Genomic DNA, 17023 nt, shown 5'->3' with positions numbered 1-17023 from the left:
CCAAAAGTCATTATCTCAGTAAATTAGAATAATTAAAAAACACCTGCAAAGGCTTCCTAAGTGTTTAAAAAAGTCACTTAGTTAAAAGTCTGTTTCAGAAGGCTCCACAATCATGGGGAAAACTGCTGAATTGACAGATGTCCAGAAGGCAGTCAATGACACTCCACAAGAAGGGTACATTTTGCATTGAATTTGAAAATCAAAGTACCAGAGTCTGGAGGAAGAGTGGAGAGGCCACAATCCAAGCTGCTTGAGGTCTAGTGTGAAGTTTCCACAATCGGTGATGGTTTGGGGAGCCATGTCATCTGCTGGTGTAGGTCCACTGTGTTTTATCAAGACCAAAGTCAGCGCAGCCGTCTACCAGGAAATTTTAGAGCACTTCATGCTTCCCTCTGCCAACAAGCTTTTTGGAGATGGAAATTTCATTCTCCAGCAGGACTTGGCACCTGTCCACACTGCCAAAATTACCAATACCTGGTTTACAAACAACAGTATCACTAGGTTTGATTGGCAGCAAACTCGCCTGACCTTAACCCCATAGAGAATCTATGGGATATTGTCAAGAGGAAGATGAGAGACACCAGACCCAACAATGCAGACGAGCTGAAGGCTGCTATCAAAGCAACCTGGGCTTCCATAACACCTCAGAGGTGCCACAGGCTGATCGCCTCCATGCCATGCTGCATTGAAGTAGTAATTGATGCCAAAAGAGCCCCGACCAAGTATTGAGTGCATTTACTGAACATACATTTCAGTAGGCCAACATTTCAGATTTTAAATCACTTTTAAAGCTGGTGTTATAAAAGTATTCTAATTTACTGAGATAATGACTTTTGGGTTTTCACTGGCTGTAAGCCATAATCATCAACATTAACAGAAATAAACACTTGAAATAGATCACTATGTTTGTAGTGACTAATATAGGAGTTTCACTTTTTGTATTGAAGAACTGAAATAAATTAACTTTTTGATGATATTCTAATTTTGTGAGAAGCACCTGTACTATATATTACACATTCGTTTATTTGAGGCAAATTTGTGCTGCAGAATACAGATGTGACCCTGTTACTACAGTGAACTGCATTACAAACATAGGAAAAGGCCTTTTGCAGCAAAAAAAAAAAAAATCTATGACAAAACCAATGTTCAATGACCCCTGAAGGCACAGACCTTGGAACGACCTGTTACTGTAGAGGGGCCGGCAGACATGAGCAGATCTCTGCATCTATGGTACCACAAGACTGGTCCGTATTCATATAGCTGTTGGAAGAGTGCTCCGTCAGGATTTGTAGTTTTTGAGGATTCTGGTATCTTCTTTCTAGGGGGTCATCTGGCAACAACTGGGTCTAAGTACGCTGTGCTCAGTTGTCTACTGATTTTGGAGTCCAAATTTATTTTGAGAACAAAGTGAAGAAGTCAATTGCACTACTTGGGGTCCAAGCCCAAAAAGTGAGTAGTGTGTGGGCGTCTGGCCCATGTATATGGGCAACAGTCAAATTTTAATTTTAAAAGGGATTCAGACAATATAAGTACCGTATATACACCACTGGATACCGGATTTATTACCAATGATCGAATCACTATCATTCTGAATTCATTTAATGGCCTGGGGGACCCAGCACAATGAAATGCACTGTCCTCCTGGCCCTTGTAGCTTCAAGACAGCGCTGGACATATTAAGGCAACAGCAGCACAGAAGGCCGATCAGGGGCTCTGTCAGTAGGTGGCAGGACAAAATATTCTATCCACAGGCGCCAACCTTAGTCTCTGTTGTTACCAGGGCTTTGAAATATTTTACTGCAAATAAATCTGCCACAGAGAAAGCTGCCCAAGCCAGGCACAGCATGGATCGAGAGTCTGGCTCCATCATTTCACCCAGGGAAGTTTGGACCTGAAACGCTGCAGTAAGTGGACCTGGGACTATGGCTCGCGTGACCAGTCCGAAATGCAGATCTCTGGCAGCTTCTCCCTGCTCCAGTAACATGCTCTCCCAGTGTGTGTGTGTGTGTGTGTGTGTGTGTGTGTGTGTGTGTGTGTGTGTGTGTGTGTGTGTGTGTGTGTGTGTGTATATATATAGGGAGAGACCAGTCAGTCATGGAGAGCAGGATGGGGAAAAGCTGCCGGAGACCTACCTCTTGGGACTAGTCACACCAGTCTTAGTCCCTGGCCGGCTTTTAGAAGTATGTAGTCTCTGAAACACCGTGGTGTGCTACCTGCTGACATGAGTCTGAGTGACCATCATGAATCAGATATATCAGGTTCCTGCTAATAAATGGAGTCATGCAATAAGCCGGCCCCAACGGAGCTCCACACTCCAGTTACATTTTTCCTGGCAATGTAATGTATTGCACAGGGGATAGCAACGTGGAGAAGAAGCCAAGAGGGCAAAACACCCGTTACTTTCATGGTTGGTTTGAGCCATGTAATAAAACCACATTTATTAGGAAGGAGCCTGTGTGAAAAAAAATGCTCGAGTCCCCACGGCTGCATGTCCCGTGGATGTCCGACAGCCACACTACGTGAAGGATTGCCTAAAAGACAGGATCCCTGCATGCGTTGCGGCTGTTCAACAGCTGCAGCAACTCAAGCGGGTTTGTCGAGCACGCTGAAAATACTCTATTAGGACATGAGCATGCTCAGATAACACCAAGTACACTCGCTCTTCACTAGAGCCTGAGACATGGACGTCACAAACTTGGTTACCAGGGTTGGTCAGGAGCAGGCATACATTACAGAATTGGGGCACAGCCGGTGTTTTAGTTTAGATCTGTGAAAAAACCCAAAAGAAATAAAATAAAACAGAAAAGACTCAATCTAAATAACTACCGCACAATATAAATTACTGTGTACACTGAACCTTGCACCTGCGAGAAGATCCAGCAGCCATTACAGGTTTATGATTCATCGGCTCAGCTGTAAACAGAATGCAGCCCTATTAGAAGACACAATTAAGGGACTCGTAGGGAAACAGTCTAATTGCCTAACCTCCTTCCGCTTGGCAGCCTCCATGTACTTCTTCAGCAACTGGAGAGGGTGGCGATGGGCTGGCAGCAGCATTACCACAGCCTACTCCAGCAAAACAAGCCCGGCACAAAAGGGACATGCAGAACGCAAACGCCGCCAGCACAGAAACACCGCTCTCCCAGGAGGAATGGAGGGTAGGTGGTCTCAGGGGGTCTGCACTGACAAACACACAATTTAAGTATGCTATAAAGACTTTATAGAACGAGGAGAAGTAATGGCTGCATGTGCACTTCCAGAATTCACCACGACTCCGCGCAGGAGCCAATGGCAGAAGTGACAGTGCGAGGGGCGGGAGAGGCTCCGCACACCTACGGACGATTCACACTACAACAATCACTTTAAGGGCTTCTGGCCGGCCAATCAGTATACACCAAGCGCATGACCTTGAAAGGTATATAGTTAAAAAAAGAAAAAAAAATACAACCATGCTCACAAGTTCAGTATTTTACCTCACTATTTGTAAGCCAAAATCAGGAGTGGGTGATAAATACAGACAAGTTTCTATTATACTTTTCCTCTGATTATTCCTCTCCTGGGTTTGGCTTACGAATACTGAGGTAAAAAAAAATTCAGACTAAATAATGAAGGTGTGAACGTGGCCTTACTGTTTTAATTACGGCCTCCATTCTGCAGAAACTGGATATTCTTATTGAGCTCCTCAGTGTGGCCACGAGGCTCTGCGCACCGCCTCCCTCACTGGTGATTGACAGCTCTGGCTTACATGAGCTTCATCTATAGGCAGTGTTCAATCCAGTGCTGTCAATCACCAGTGAGGGAGGCGGGGCATGTGAAACCTGTGGGCGGACAGTGCGCAGAGCCTCAGCCACACCCAGTGTGCACCGAGTACCATAATTAGCATATTTGATTAAGTTAAAGTTTCTGCAGAAAGAAGGCAGCGATTACAGCAGTAAAGATGCAGTTTTTCTATCGGCTATGTTGTCTACAAGGCTATGTACTCTGTCTTTACTGTACGTTTGTGCTGACCAGATTCCCTGTAGACAGACTGGCATTTAGAAGTTCTCCTATCCATAGGATGGGGAAGAACTTGCTGACTGGTGGGCACCCGACTGCTGGACCCCCCATCAATCACCAGAACAGGTCTGTGCAGAGCCCCGTCTGAATATGACTAACATCTAACTATGCTGATAGAAGTTCTGAGTAACCTATCAGTCCTGTGAGAGACATTACATATAGCAGTACACAGATTTTACAGAACACAAAGAGCGAGAAAACCTGAGAGCACAAGGAAAGGCCCTTATATCAGGGGAGTTCCTGCACAATGAATCTAGGTTCACAGTGATGTTTGGGGTAGTAGGCCCCAACGTTCTGCCCAAACAGTACTTTGTGCCCAGTGCATGCTCTAATGTTGGTCAGTCGTTGACCTTCTCTTGGCTTTCCGTGTGCCCTCAATCCATGTCTATCAGGCCTATAGGACATCACCGAGGTGGGTCTCCCATATAGGACTCCCCTCCATGGGCCAGAACACAGGACTGCCCTGAATGTGTGGACATTGATCACCCGCGATCTACACAGGGTCGTCTGTGAGGGTACTTATAAACGTTGTGTAACACATAGGTGCCATACAACGTACACCTGGACTTTACATGGAACCAGTAGATTTGCTGAAGTATGCGGCTAGTAAAACAATTACACAAGATCTCACGGCAGATTTCCCCAGATTTGCAGTTTAACCCCTTAATGACCGCAAATACGTCTTAACTGACCTGAGATATTAGAGAATAACCTCCCCATACAGGTGACAATCCAGCAGCTGTCGGCTGTACACTATAGGTGACAACTTGCTGTATCAGCCACAATCAGTGTTTGCACTGTCCAAATCTGTTTAACCCCGTAGATGCTGCTGTCAATAGTGACTACATCATTATAAATGGTTAACAGAGTGTGGGGGCTTCCTCTTTATCCCAATTGGCGCCTCAGATCATGATTGTATGGCCCTGATGTTTGCCATGGCAGTTCACGACCAAATAGCAGCTTTAGAGTCTGCTGGCTGTTGTAACCTGTTCAGAAGTTAGCGACATTTAAGTGGTAAAAATGCACATTTTCATTTCTGACATGCCACTTTGCATTAATTCCTGAAAAGCACCTGAAGGGTTAATAAACTACCTGACAGCAGTTTTCAGTATGTCAGGGGGTTCTGTTTTAAAAATGGTATTACTTTTTGGATTTCTCAATATATGGGATCCCTAAAGGCACTTCAAACCTGGATAGGTCCCTAAAAAAAAATACATTTTGTAAATTTCCATGAAAAAATGAAAAATTACTGCTCCATTTTTAAACTTCCTAAAATGCTAAGAAAATAAAAATAACATTTTACAAATGGTGCTGATGTAAAGCTGACATGAGGGAAACGTTATTTATTAATGCTTTGCTGTGGTATGACTATCTGGATTAAAGGGATAATCATTCAAATTTGAATATTGCTAATTTTTTTTTTTTACATTTTCTGATATTTTTCATAAATAAACACAAAACATATCGACCGAAATTCACCATTATCATAAAGTATAATGTGTCATGAAAAAACAATCTCAAAATCACTGGGATTTCTTGAAGTGTTCAAGAGTTATTACCACAAAGTGACACTGGTAAGATTTAAAAATTTTAGCTCCGTCACTAAGGGGTTAATATCCAAAATTCAGATTTTAGTTCTGCAGCTGATGAGCTACATCATAAACTCTGCAGAAATCAATGGGAGGTGGAATTATTTCTGGCACACAGCCAACGTCCATGTGCACAGTGCCAGCCCCTGATCCCACAAGGGGTCACAATATCCTGCGGTAGTCACCAAGGACATGTATCAAGAGCCATTAGTGATCTCAGAGGATCCAGACCTCGTCCATGGGGCAGAACCATAGAAAGTCCCAAAAGGCCCTAAAATGTCCACATGTACTGACCCTTATGGTGACCAGAAAGACTATTGCAAACTACAAAAAGTACAATTAGTGGTCAGCACTTGGAAGAGATTGTCTCAGGAGGGAAAAAAAAAATCCTCTTTCAGAACGTAGCCCCCTGGGGCGATCACCCGATTCCTCCAAGTCCCATTTCCAACAGTTGCAGGGTGTATGTAGCATCACATGGCGCCATTTATACTTTGTGTCTGTGCCCTAATAGGCCACATGGGCCGGGATGGTCCTGATGAAGTGACCCCTTTAATCATGTAAACTATTACAACTGGGTTATATTTTTCTAACTTGCAGAGGTAAAATGACAGTGCGCGGCTGCTGTGCCGTATGTAGTGAGGGCGTACAGTGTATATATAAAGCGCCAGCAGTCTGTTACACAAGATTCTGCGGTTTCTATTTTGCGGATCCTAGCGGTGGGACATAAAAATGAGGCCCCGCTAGTTGTACACATGCAGCTCGCTCAAGTGCATTTGCTCAGCAATTTTCAGCGCTCCCGCATAAGAGAATGATAATAATCTTTATTTATATAGCACCAACATATTCCACAGCGCTTTACAGTTTAATGGTACTGTTTCAGTCTGCACCCACTACACTCAATCCTGCCCAGTCACCTGACTGCTGCAAACAATCACTGGCCTGAACAGTTAATGCAGATTTAACCACTTAAGCCAGTAATTGGCTGCAGCGGTCAGGTGACCATCATCATTTCCAAGACCAGGGAGGGCGGGGAGCACACACAATCCTTTAAGCATCAGGCAACTTGCCTTGGTAAGGCTCCTCAGAATGAGTTGGTGATGGTCGGCCAGTAGAGACCCCACTCTCCATTGGAGGTGCGGTGCACAAGCACCACCACACACACACACACACACACACACACACACACACACACACACAAGGGGCGGCGCACAAGCACCACGACACACACACGGGGCGGCGCACAAGCACCACGACACACACACGGGGCGGCGCACAAGCACCACGACACACACACAGGGGGCGGCGCACAAGCACCACGACACACACACGCACACAGGGGGCGGCGCACAAGCACCACGACACACACACACACAGGGGGCAGCGCACAAGCACCACGACACACACACACAGGGGGAGGCGCACAAGCACCACGACACACACACACACAGGGGGCGGCGCACAAGCACCACGACACACACAGGGGGTGGCGCACAAGCACCACGACACACACAGGGGGCGGCGCACAAGCACCACGACACACACACACACACACACACACACACACACACAGGGGGCGGCGCACAAGCACCACGACACACACACACGCAGGGGGCGGCGCACAAGCACCACGACACACACACACACACACACGGGGCGGCACACACACACACACACACACACACACACACACACAGGGGGCGGCGCACAAGCACCACGACACACACACACACACACACAGGGGGCGGCGCACAAGCACCACGACACACACACACACACACACACACACACACACACACACACACACGGGGCGGCGCACAAGCACCACGACACACACACACACACACACACACACACACACACACACACACACACGGGGCGGCGCACAAGCACCACGACACACACACACACACACACACACACACACACACAGGGGGCGGCGCACAAGCACCACGACACACACACACAGGGGGCGGCGCACAAGCACCACCACACACACACACACAGGGGGCGGCGCACAAGCACCACCACACACACACACACAGGGGGCGGCGCACAAGCACCACCACACACACACACACACACACACACACACACACATACATACATACAGGGGGCGGCGCACAAGCACCACCACACACACACATACAGGGGGCGGCGCACAAGCACCACCACACACACACACACACATACATACATACATACATACAGGGGGCGGCGCACAAGCACCACCACACACACACATACATACATACATACATACAGGGGGCGGCGCACAAGCACCACCACACACACACACACACACACACACACAGGGGGCGGCGCACAAGCACCACCATACACACACACACACACACGGGGCGGCGCACAAGCACCACTAGTATAAATACATATATATGCACACACACATACACACAGTGGGGTGGTGCACATGAAGCCCCCTCTGCAGCAGCGCTCTCCTTACAGCCGGCCGGCGGGGCTGCCGGCTCTGACCTGACCGGGTACACACAATGCAGGGCGGACATAGAGCACTTACATTTCTGAAGTCCAGTGTTCATCTGCGGCTGAGGGAGAAGCAGGAAGGCGAGGTCCCCCGGTCCCGGCTATCAGGCCAGCATGGCAGAGCTGCACTAACACCGCATGGGGGGTCGCCGCACTCCGCCTCGCACTGTACAGAGAGAGAAAGCACAGGTCAGACCGGGGGCAGCAGCTCAGCAGCAGACACACTGCGGGGCGTAGCCACAGGAGGGCCGCGCCGCAGCCAATGTGCGTCCGGGCCCACCCAACCAGCACCGGGGAACAATGAGAAGACCCCGGACACACAGGCGACCGGAGAGAGGGAGGAGGGGTCGGCGAGGCCGCAGAGGAGGCTGCGCTCACCTAGCAGGGCTGGATCGGACGATCAATGGCAGAGATCAGCCCCGTCCTCTAGTGCCTGCTGATTTGCCGATTACTATTTGGTGAATCAGCAGGCACTGAGAGAAGGGGCTGTACTCCCCTCATTGGTCCGCCCGGCACCGGTGACGTCAGCACGTACTTGCGCAGCGCGTCGTTTCGTCACACGCAATCCAAACTGAGGCGCCATCTCCGGGAAGGGCGGAGTGAGCCCGTACAGCTGTAATGGGTGTGCGGCTCCGTCCCGTCCTCCCTCTGGCTCCAGCCGCCGCCGCGGCTCATACGGAGCCGCGCTCCTGCCACAGCGGCTCCGGGAAATTATATACTGCGGTATGGGGACGTTTCTAAAGCTATTGCTCACTGTTATCAGCCACTGTGGTCGGAGCGGACTGCTGTTCTCTAGCGGTGCTGATACCGGCAGTGCTGGAAGTCTCCACCCCGCAGGCCGGTATTGCCCCCAAGCTCACGAATAAAGCGCGGCCACAGCCGTCACACGGGTGTTACCCCCTCACCGGCCCGCAACAGGTGTAGCCACATGACCGTGCAGCGATGACAGTGTGACCGGGAGCGGAGGCGCGGACGGCAGATAGGAAGCGGGCCACAATCCACGGCACTCACCCAGGGGCAGGAGACACATGGACGGCCCTGCAGCTCCACGGGTATCCTGCACGCCCCCCCACCATCGGTACTGTACGTACTGCTCTATCGGTACTGTATGTACTGGACTGCTCGCCTCACCATCGGTACTGTATGTACTGGACTGCTCGCCTTACTATCGGTACTGTATGTACTATACTGCTCCCTTCACCATCGGTACTGTATGTACTGGACTGCTCCCTTCACCATCGGTACTGTATGTACTATACTGCTCCCTTCACCATCGGTACTATATGTACTGTACTGCTCCCTTCACCATCGGTACTGTATATACTATACTGCTCCCTTCACCATCGGTACTGTATGTACTGTACTGCTCCCTTCACCATCGGTACTGTATGTACTGTTACTCGCGCTATCAGTATGGTATGTACTGGACTGCTCCCTTCACCATCGGTACTGTATGTACTATACTGCTCCCTTCACCATCAGTACTGTACGTACTGCTCTATCGGTACTATAAGTACTGTACTGCTCGCCTCACCATCGGTACTATACTGCTCCCTTCATCTGTACTGTATGTACTGGACTGGTCGCCTCACCATCGGTACTGTATGTACTATACTGCTCCCTTCACCATCGGTACTGTATGTACTATACTGCTGCCTTCACCATCGGTACTATAAGTACTGTACTGCTCGCCTCACCATTGGTACTGTATGTACTATACTGCTCCCTTCACCATCGGTACTGTACGTACTGCTCTATCGGTACTATAAGTACTGGACTGCTCGCCTCACCATCGGTACTGTATGTACTATACTGCTCCCTTCACCATCGGTACTATAAGTACGCTCGCCTCACCATCGGTACTGTATGTACTGTACTGCTCCCTTCACCATCGGTACCATGAGTACTGTACTGCTCCCTTCACCATCGGTACTATAAGTACTGTACTGCTCGCCTCACCATCGGTACTGTATGTACTATACTGCTCCCTTCACCATCGGTACTGTATGTACTGTACTGCTCCCTTCACCATCGGTACCATGAGTACTGTACTGCTCCCTTCACCATCGGTACTATAAGTACTGTACTGCTCGCCTCACCATCGGTACTGTATGTACTGTACTGCTGCCTTCACCATCGGTACTGTACTGCTCGCCTCACCATCGGTACTGTATATACTATACTGCTCCCTTCACCATCGGTACTGTACGTACTGCTCTATCGGTACTATAAGTACTGTACTGCTCGCCTCACCATCGGTACTGTATGTACTGTACTGCTCCCTTCACCATCGGTACTGTATGTACTGTTACTCGCGCTATCAGTATGGTATGCACTGGACTGCTCGCCTCACCATCGGTACTGTATGTACTATACTGCTCCCTTCACCATCTGTACTGTATGTACTGGACTGCTCGCCTCACCATCGGTACTGTATGTGCTATACTGCTCCCTTCACCATTGGTACTGTATGTACTATACTGCTCCCTTCACCATCGGTACTATAAGTACTGTACTGCTCGCCTCACCATCGGTACTGTATATACTATACTGCTCTATCGGTACTATAAGTACTGGACTGCTCGCCTCACCCTCGGTACTGTATGTACTATACTGCTCGCCTCACCATCGGTACTGTATGTACTGTACTGCTATCTTCACCATCGGTACTGTATGTACTGTACTGCTATCTTCACCATCGGTACTGTATGTACTGTTACTCGCGCTATCAGTATGGTATGCACGGGACTGCTCGCCTCACCATCGGTACTGTATGTACTATACTGCTCCCTTCACCATCGGTACTGTACGTACTATACTGCTTGCCTCACCATCGGTAATAATAATCTTTATTTATATAGCGCCAACATATTCCGCAGCGCTTTACAGTTTAACAGTTTCAAACACAACAGTCATGGGTTAGGGTACCGTCACACAGTACCATTTACATCGCTACGATGGCACGATCCGTGACGTCGCAGCGATCGTATGATTATCGCTCCAGCGTCGTAGACTGCGGTCACACTGTGCAATCACGGCGCTGGAGCGATGCCGAAGTCCCTGGGTAACCAGGGTAAACATCGGGTAACAAGCGCAGGGCCGCGCTTAGTAACCCGATGTTTACCGTGGTTACCAGCGTAAAAGTAAAAAAAAACAAACCGTACATACTCACTATCTGATGCCCGTCAGGTCCCTTGCCGTCTGCTTTCCTCTCACTGTACGGCCAGATTCAGTCAGAGCATTTTTACTTTTACGCTGGTAACCACGGTAAACATCGGGTTACTAAGCGCGGCCCTGCGCTTAGTTACCCGATGTTTACCCTGGTTACCAGCGAACACATCGCTGGATCGCTGTCACACACAACGATCCAGCGATGTCAGCGGGTGATCAAGCGACGAAAGAAAGTTTGAAACGATCTGCTACGACGTACGATTCTCAGCAGGGTGCCTGATCGCAGTAGCGTGTCAGACACTGCGAGATCGTAACGATATCGCTACAACGTCACGAATCGTACCGTCGTAGCGATAAAAATGCCACTGTGTGACGGTACCCTAACAATGTTAACAATACAGTAAGAAAGAAAAATAAGACGACCCTGCTCGCGAGAGCTTACAATCTACAATGAGGTGGGGAGATAAAGTACAGGTGTGTATTTACAATGATGGTCCAGCCATCTTCAGGGAGTGGGGGGTAGGTGGAGATTGTGTGTGTGAATGGGCCACACACACACACACACACACACACACACACACACACACACACAATGAGTTTGATTAGGGAACGTGATAGGCAGCTCTGAACAAATTAGTTTTGAACGAGTGCCTAAAACTATGCAAGTTGTGGATGGTCCTAATATCTTGGGGTAGAGCAGCACGGGAGAAGTCTTGGAGTCGGGAGTGGGAGGTACGGATTAGTGCAGAGGTTAGTCGAAAGTCGTTTGCAGAGCGCAGTGGTCGGCTAGGCCGATAGACAGAAATGAGGGAGGAGATGTAAGGGGGCCGCACTGTGGAGAGCTTTGTGGGTGAGAACAAGTACTTTGAATTGTATCCTGTAATGAATGGGCAGCCAGTGTAACGACTGGCGAAGAGCAGACACGTCCGAGTAACGATTAGCCAGATGGACAACCCTAGCTGCCGCATTAAGGATAGACTGGAGAGGGGAAAGTCGCGTGAGGGGGAGGCCAATTAATAGAGCGTTACAGTAGTCCAGACGGGAGTGGATTAGGGCGACAGTGAGTTATTGTTGTCTCCATGGTGAGAAAAGGGCGGATTCTAGAGATGTTCTTTAGGTGTAAGGGTACCGTCTCACAGTGGCACTTTGGTCGCTACGACGGCACGATCCGTGACGCTCCAGCGTCGCTCCAATATCGCTCCAGCGTCGTAGACAGCGGTCACAGTTCGCAATGCATGGCGCTGGAGCGATAATTTCATGACGTATTTGCGATGTAGAAGCCGTTGGTTACTGTGTGCACATCGTATACAACCTTTGTTACACGATGCGATCATGCCGCCACAGCGGGACACTTGACGACGAAAGAAAGTTTCAAACGATCTGCTACAACGTACAATTCTCAGCGGGGTCCCTGATCGCAGTAGCGTGTCAGACACAGCGATATCGTATGGATATCGCTGGAACGTCACGGATCGTGCCGTCGTAGCGACCAAAGTGCCACTGTGAGACAGTACCCTAAGCGGCGCGAGCGGGCAAGAGATTGTATGTGGGAGGTGAAGGAGAGATCAGAGTCAAACATAACACCCAGACAGCGTGCCTGCTGCCGGGGTGTTATTATGGTGCCACCCACAGAGAGGGAAATGTCAGATTTAGGGAGGTTAGTAGAAGGCGGGAGCAGAAGAAGTTCAGTTTTGGAGAGGTTGAGTTTCAGATAGAGAGCGGACATGATGTCAGAGACTGCGGACAGACAGTCAGTGGCGTTCTGTAGTACAGCGGGGGTAAGGTCAGGGGATGACGTGTATAGTTGTGTGTCATCAGCATAAAGATGGTACTGAAAGCCAAATCTGCTGATGGTCTGTCAAATTGGGGCCGTGTAGAGGGAGAAGAGAAGGGGGCCAAGGACTGAGCCCTGAGGTACCCCGACAGAGAGAGGAAGAGGAGATGAAGTGGAGCCGGAGAACAGAACACTGACGGAGCGTTCAGAAAGATAGGAAGAGAACCAGGAGAGAGCAGTGTCCTTAATGCCTAGTGACTGGAGCCTAGAGAGTAGGAGACGGTGGTCAACCGTGTCAAAAGCTGCAGAAAGATCGAGGAGAATGAGCAGAGAGTGGTCACCTTTACATTTTGCTGTCAGAAGGTCATTGGTCAACTTGATGAGTGCAGTTTCTGACGAATGTAGGGGGCGGAACCTGGACTGTGTGGTCTAGGAGGGAATGAGTGGAGAGGTAACGGGTAAGGCGGAGTATACTAGGCGCTCCAGGAGTTTTGAGATGAAGGGGAGATTGGAGACCGGTCTGTAGTTGTTTGTGCATGATGGGTCAAGGGTGGGTTTTTTTAGTAATGGAGTAATGATAGAGTGTTTGAAGGAGGAGGGAAAAATGCCAGAGGAAAGGGAGAGATTAAAAATTGTAGTTAGGTGAGTTGTGACGACTGAAGAGAGACTGGAGGAGGTGTGAGGGAATGATGTCGGTAGTGCATGTAGTTGGACGAGGAGAGGAGCTTGGAGACAACTTCTTCTGTGATGGGATCGAATGCAGAGAGTGAGCCAGGGGAGATGCAGGGAGGAATGGGAGTCATTGCACTTGGTGTCTGGGAGCGGATTTCCTGACGGATATTGTCTATTTTCTCTATAAAGTGGGAGGCCAGGTCATCAGCACAAATGTCTGTGATAGGGTCTTGTGCTTTTGGCCTGAGGAGGGAGTGAAAGGTGTTAAAAAGTTTCTTGGGGTTGTTGGATAGTGAGGAGATCAGGGTGGTGTAGTAGGACTGTTTGGCGAGGTGAAGGGCAGAGTTATAGGTCCTTAACATAAATTTGAAGTGTATGAAGTCTTCTGGGGTGTGAGTTTTCCTCCATAAGCGTTCAGCACACCTAGAGCATCGCTGGAGAAATCGGGTTTGCGATGTGAGCCAGGGCTGTTTCACTCTGTGTTTGGAGGTTCTGAGGGTGAGGGGAGCTACTTGGTCTAGGGTGCTTCTAAGAGTGTCATTGTAGTGATGTACAGCCAGATCAGGACAGGAAAGAAGAGATTGGGGACAGTGATGAGTGTAAGGAGTCTGAAAGTGTATGAGGGTTAATGGCTTGTAGATTTCTGAATGTGTGGTAGGTAGGAGAGTGCTGGGGTGGGCGAGGTATTGTGAGTGTGAAGGAGAGACTGTTGTGGTCAGAGAGGGGAAGCGGTGAGTTATCTAGGTAAGAGATTGAACAGAGCCGGACAAAGACCAGGTCCAGGGTGTTACCGTCTTTGTGTGTTTCAGAGGTTGAGAGCTGTGAGAGGCCTAGGGAAGTGGTTAGTGATAGAAGCTGGGATGCAGATGTGGAAGTGGGGCTGTTAATGGGGATGCTGAAGTCTCCCAGGATAAGGGTTGGTAGTTCTGAGGACATGAAGTGCGGCAGCCAGGCTGAGAAGTGGTCCAGGAAGTGGGTGGGTGAGCCTGGGGGCCGGTATATGACCGCTACTCTGAGGGAGAGGGGATGGAAGAGCCTGATGGTGTGGACCTCAAAAGAAGGGAATGAAAGTGAAGGAACTGGGGGTATAACCTGGAACGTGCATTGGGGGGACAAGAGTATGCCGACTCCACCACCAGGTCTGTTTGTGGGTCTTGGGGAATGGGAGAATTGTAAGCCACCATGGGAAATGGCAGCAGGGGAGACAGTGTCAGAGTCCTGGATCCAGGTTTCAGTGAGAGCCAACAGATTCAGAGAGTTGTTCACAAAGTAGTTGTGCAGGAAAGGAAGCTTGTTACATACAGACCGTGGATTCCAAAGGGCACAATTGAAAGAGATGAGGGAGTGCAAGTAATATTAATAAGGTTTGTATGGTTTTGATATGAGGTAGGGTAGCGGTTGGGGGATGGGGGACAGGGGTTGGGGGATATGTCCCCCGAAATCAGTAGGAGTAACAAGATTAAAAGCAAGTCGTTTTTTGAAGCGTAAGGAGTTTTTTTGTGCAGTGTGTTTGGGTAAGATGGGCTGAGGTTTTTCAGGAAGGTGAGAAGTGCATGGGAGCTGTACATGGGAGATGGAAGGAGTGAGGAGCTGATGTGTATGAGTCGTGGTGGAGGGGGGATAGGAATAAAGCACATGGCTAGAAGGGAGAGTAGAGTGTGGGTTACCTGACTCCTGCCCTTACTAACTGCCATGAAATAACTGCTGTATCACGACGCTTATCTTCCGTGATGCTTTGCTTCTGTGACGCATGCACCCCCACTTGCGTGCACCCCTAAGGGTACCGTCACACAGTGCAATTTTGATCGCTACAACGGCACGATTCGTGACGTTCCAGCGATGCATTTACGTTCTCGTTGTGTCTGACACGCTACTGCGATCCGGATCCCCGCTGAGAATCGTACGTCGTAGCAGATCGTTTGAAACTTTCTTTCGTCGTCTAGTGTCCCGCTGTGGCGGCATTATTGCATTGTGTGACACAGGTTGTATACGATGTGCGCACAGTAACCAATGGCTTCTACATCGCAAATACGTCATGAAATTATCGCTCCAGCGCCGTGTATTGCAACGTGTGACCGCAGTATACGACGCTGGAGCGATACTTATACGACGCTGCAACGTCACAAATCGTGCCGTCGTAGCGATGAAAATGGCACTGTGTGACGGTACCCTAAGGATGGTTCTACATTTATAGTCCAATGCTGGGTCAGAAAAGATGGATTGTGGGACCAGGGTGGGGATAATTTGGCAGCTGGGGCCAGCACACCAGGGGGGTGATTAAATGATCAAACTCATTGTGGCTGGCAACATCTATCTAATATATAAAGCTGAATGTGTGTGTGTGTGTATGTATGTATGTATGTATGTATGTCCGGGATTGGCATCTGAACCGTAGCAGCTACAGCCACAAAATTTTGCACAGTCACACGTCTGGACCCCGAGAGCGTCATAGGCTATGTTGTGAGGTGAAATTTTAACCCCGCGCTTTCCAATTCACCAAACAATTTTGCCCCTATCTACATAATGGGGAAAAAGTGAAAGGAAAAGTGTTGGAGGCGTCGCAGCTACAGGCACAAAGTTTTGCACAGTCACACGTCTGGACCCTGAGAGCGTCAAAGCTATATTGTGAGGTGAAATTTTAACCCCGCGCTTTCCAAGTCACCAAACAATTTTGCCCCTATCTACATAATGGGGAAAAAATGAAAGGAAAAGTGTTGGAGGCAAATTAACAGCTGCCAGATGTGAACAAGGGGGACTTAAAGAATGACAGCGATGGCACCAAAGAGTATATACTGTACAGTTGCTAAGGTGGGGCCCCAACATGGGATAATCACACCACCACGGGGATATGAACACACACACAAAATGCGCCACACACTACCACGTGCTCGAACACATATACCACCCTCAGTGCACATTTCACCACACATACACCAACCTCGCCACATAAAAGTAGAAACACAAAAGTCGCCGCTCAAAACTCGCCACGCGCAAAACTCTCCACATGCAAAACTCGCCACACGTGCAAAACTCGCCACACGCAAAACTTGCACACGCAGAAAAATTGCCACACGCAGAAAAATTGCCACATGCACAAAAGTTGCAACACATGCAAAAGTTGCCTCACACAAAACTTGCACATACTCAAAAGGCACCACACATAAAACTCGCCACGCGCAAAACTCGCCATGCGCAAAACTTGCTGCACACAACTTGCTACACTAACCTGTCACATGCAACTCGACACACAAAAAGTTGCTAC

The 17023-nt window shown here is 49.0% G+C and overlaps 1 protein-coding gene across 8 annotated transcripts in view; it reads right to left on the bottom strand.

Moving 5' to 3' along the window:
- Window positions 1–17023, bottom strand: part of FAM222B (family with sequence similarity 222 member B) — a 173124-nt gene that overhangs the window by 23151 nt on the left and 132950 nt on the right. For 2 of the 8 annotated variants that reach the window (XM_077294333.1, XM_077294335.1), the window contains one exon: window positions 8179–8310. In XM_077294333.1, the coding sequence (XP_077150448.1) occupies window positions 8179–8200 (22 nt within the window). In that variant the 5' untranslated portion in view covers window positions 8201–8310. The other 6 variants (XM_077294337.1, XM_077294336.1, XM_077294340.1 and 3 more) reach the window with 6 other exon arrangements.

The sequence above is a fragment of the Ranitomeya variabilis genome, chromosome 3 (genome assembly GCF_051348905.1).
Source record: "Ranitomeya variabilis isolate aRanVar5 chromosome 3, aRanVar5.hap1, whole genome shotgun sequence".
Classification (NCBI taxonomy): Eukaryota; Metazoa; Chordata; class Amphibia; order Anura; family Dendrobatidae; genus Ranitomeya; species Ranitomeya variabilis.
This window is presented reverse-complemented; position numbering and strand designations above follow the sequence as displayed.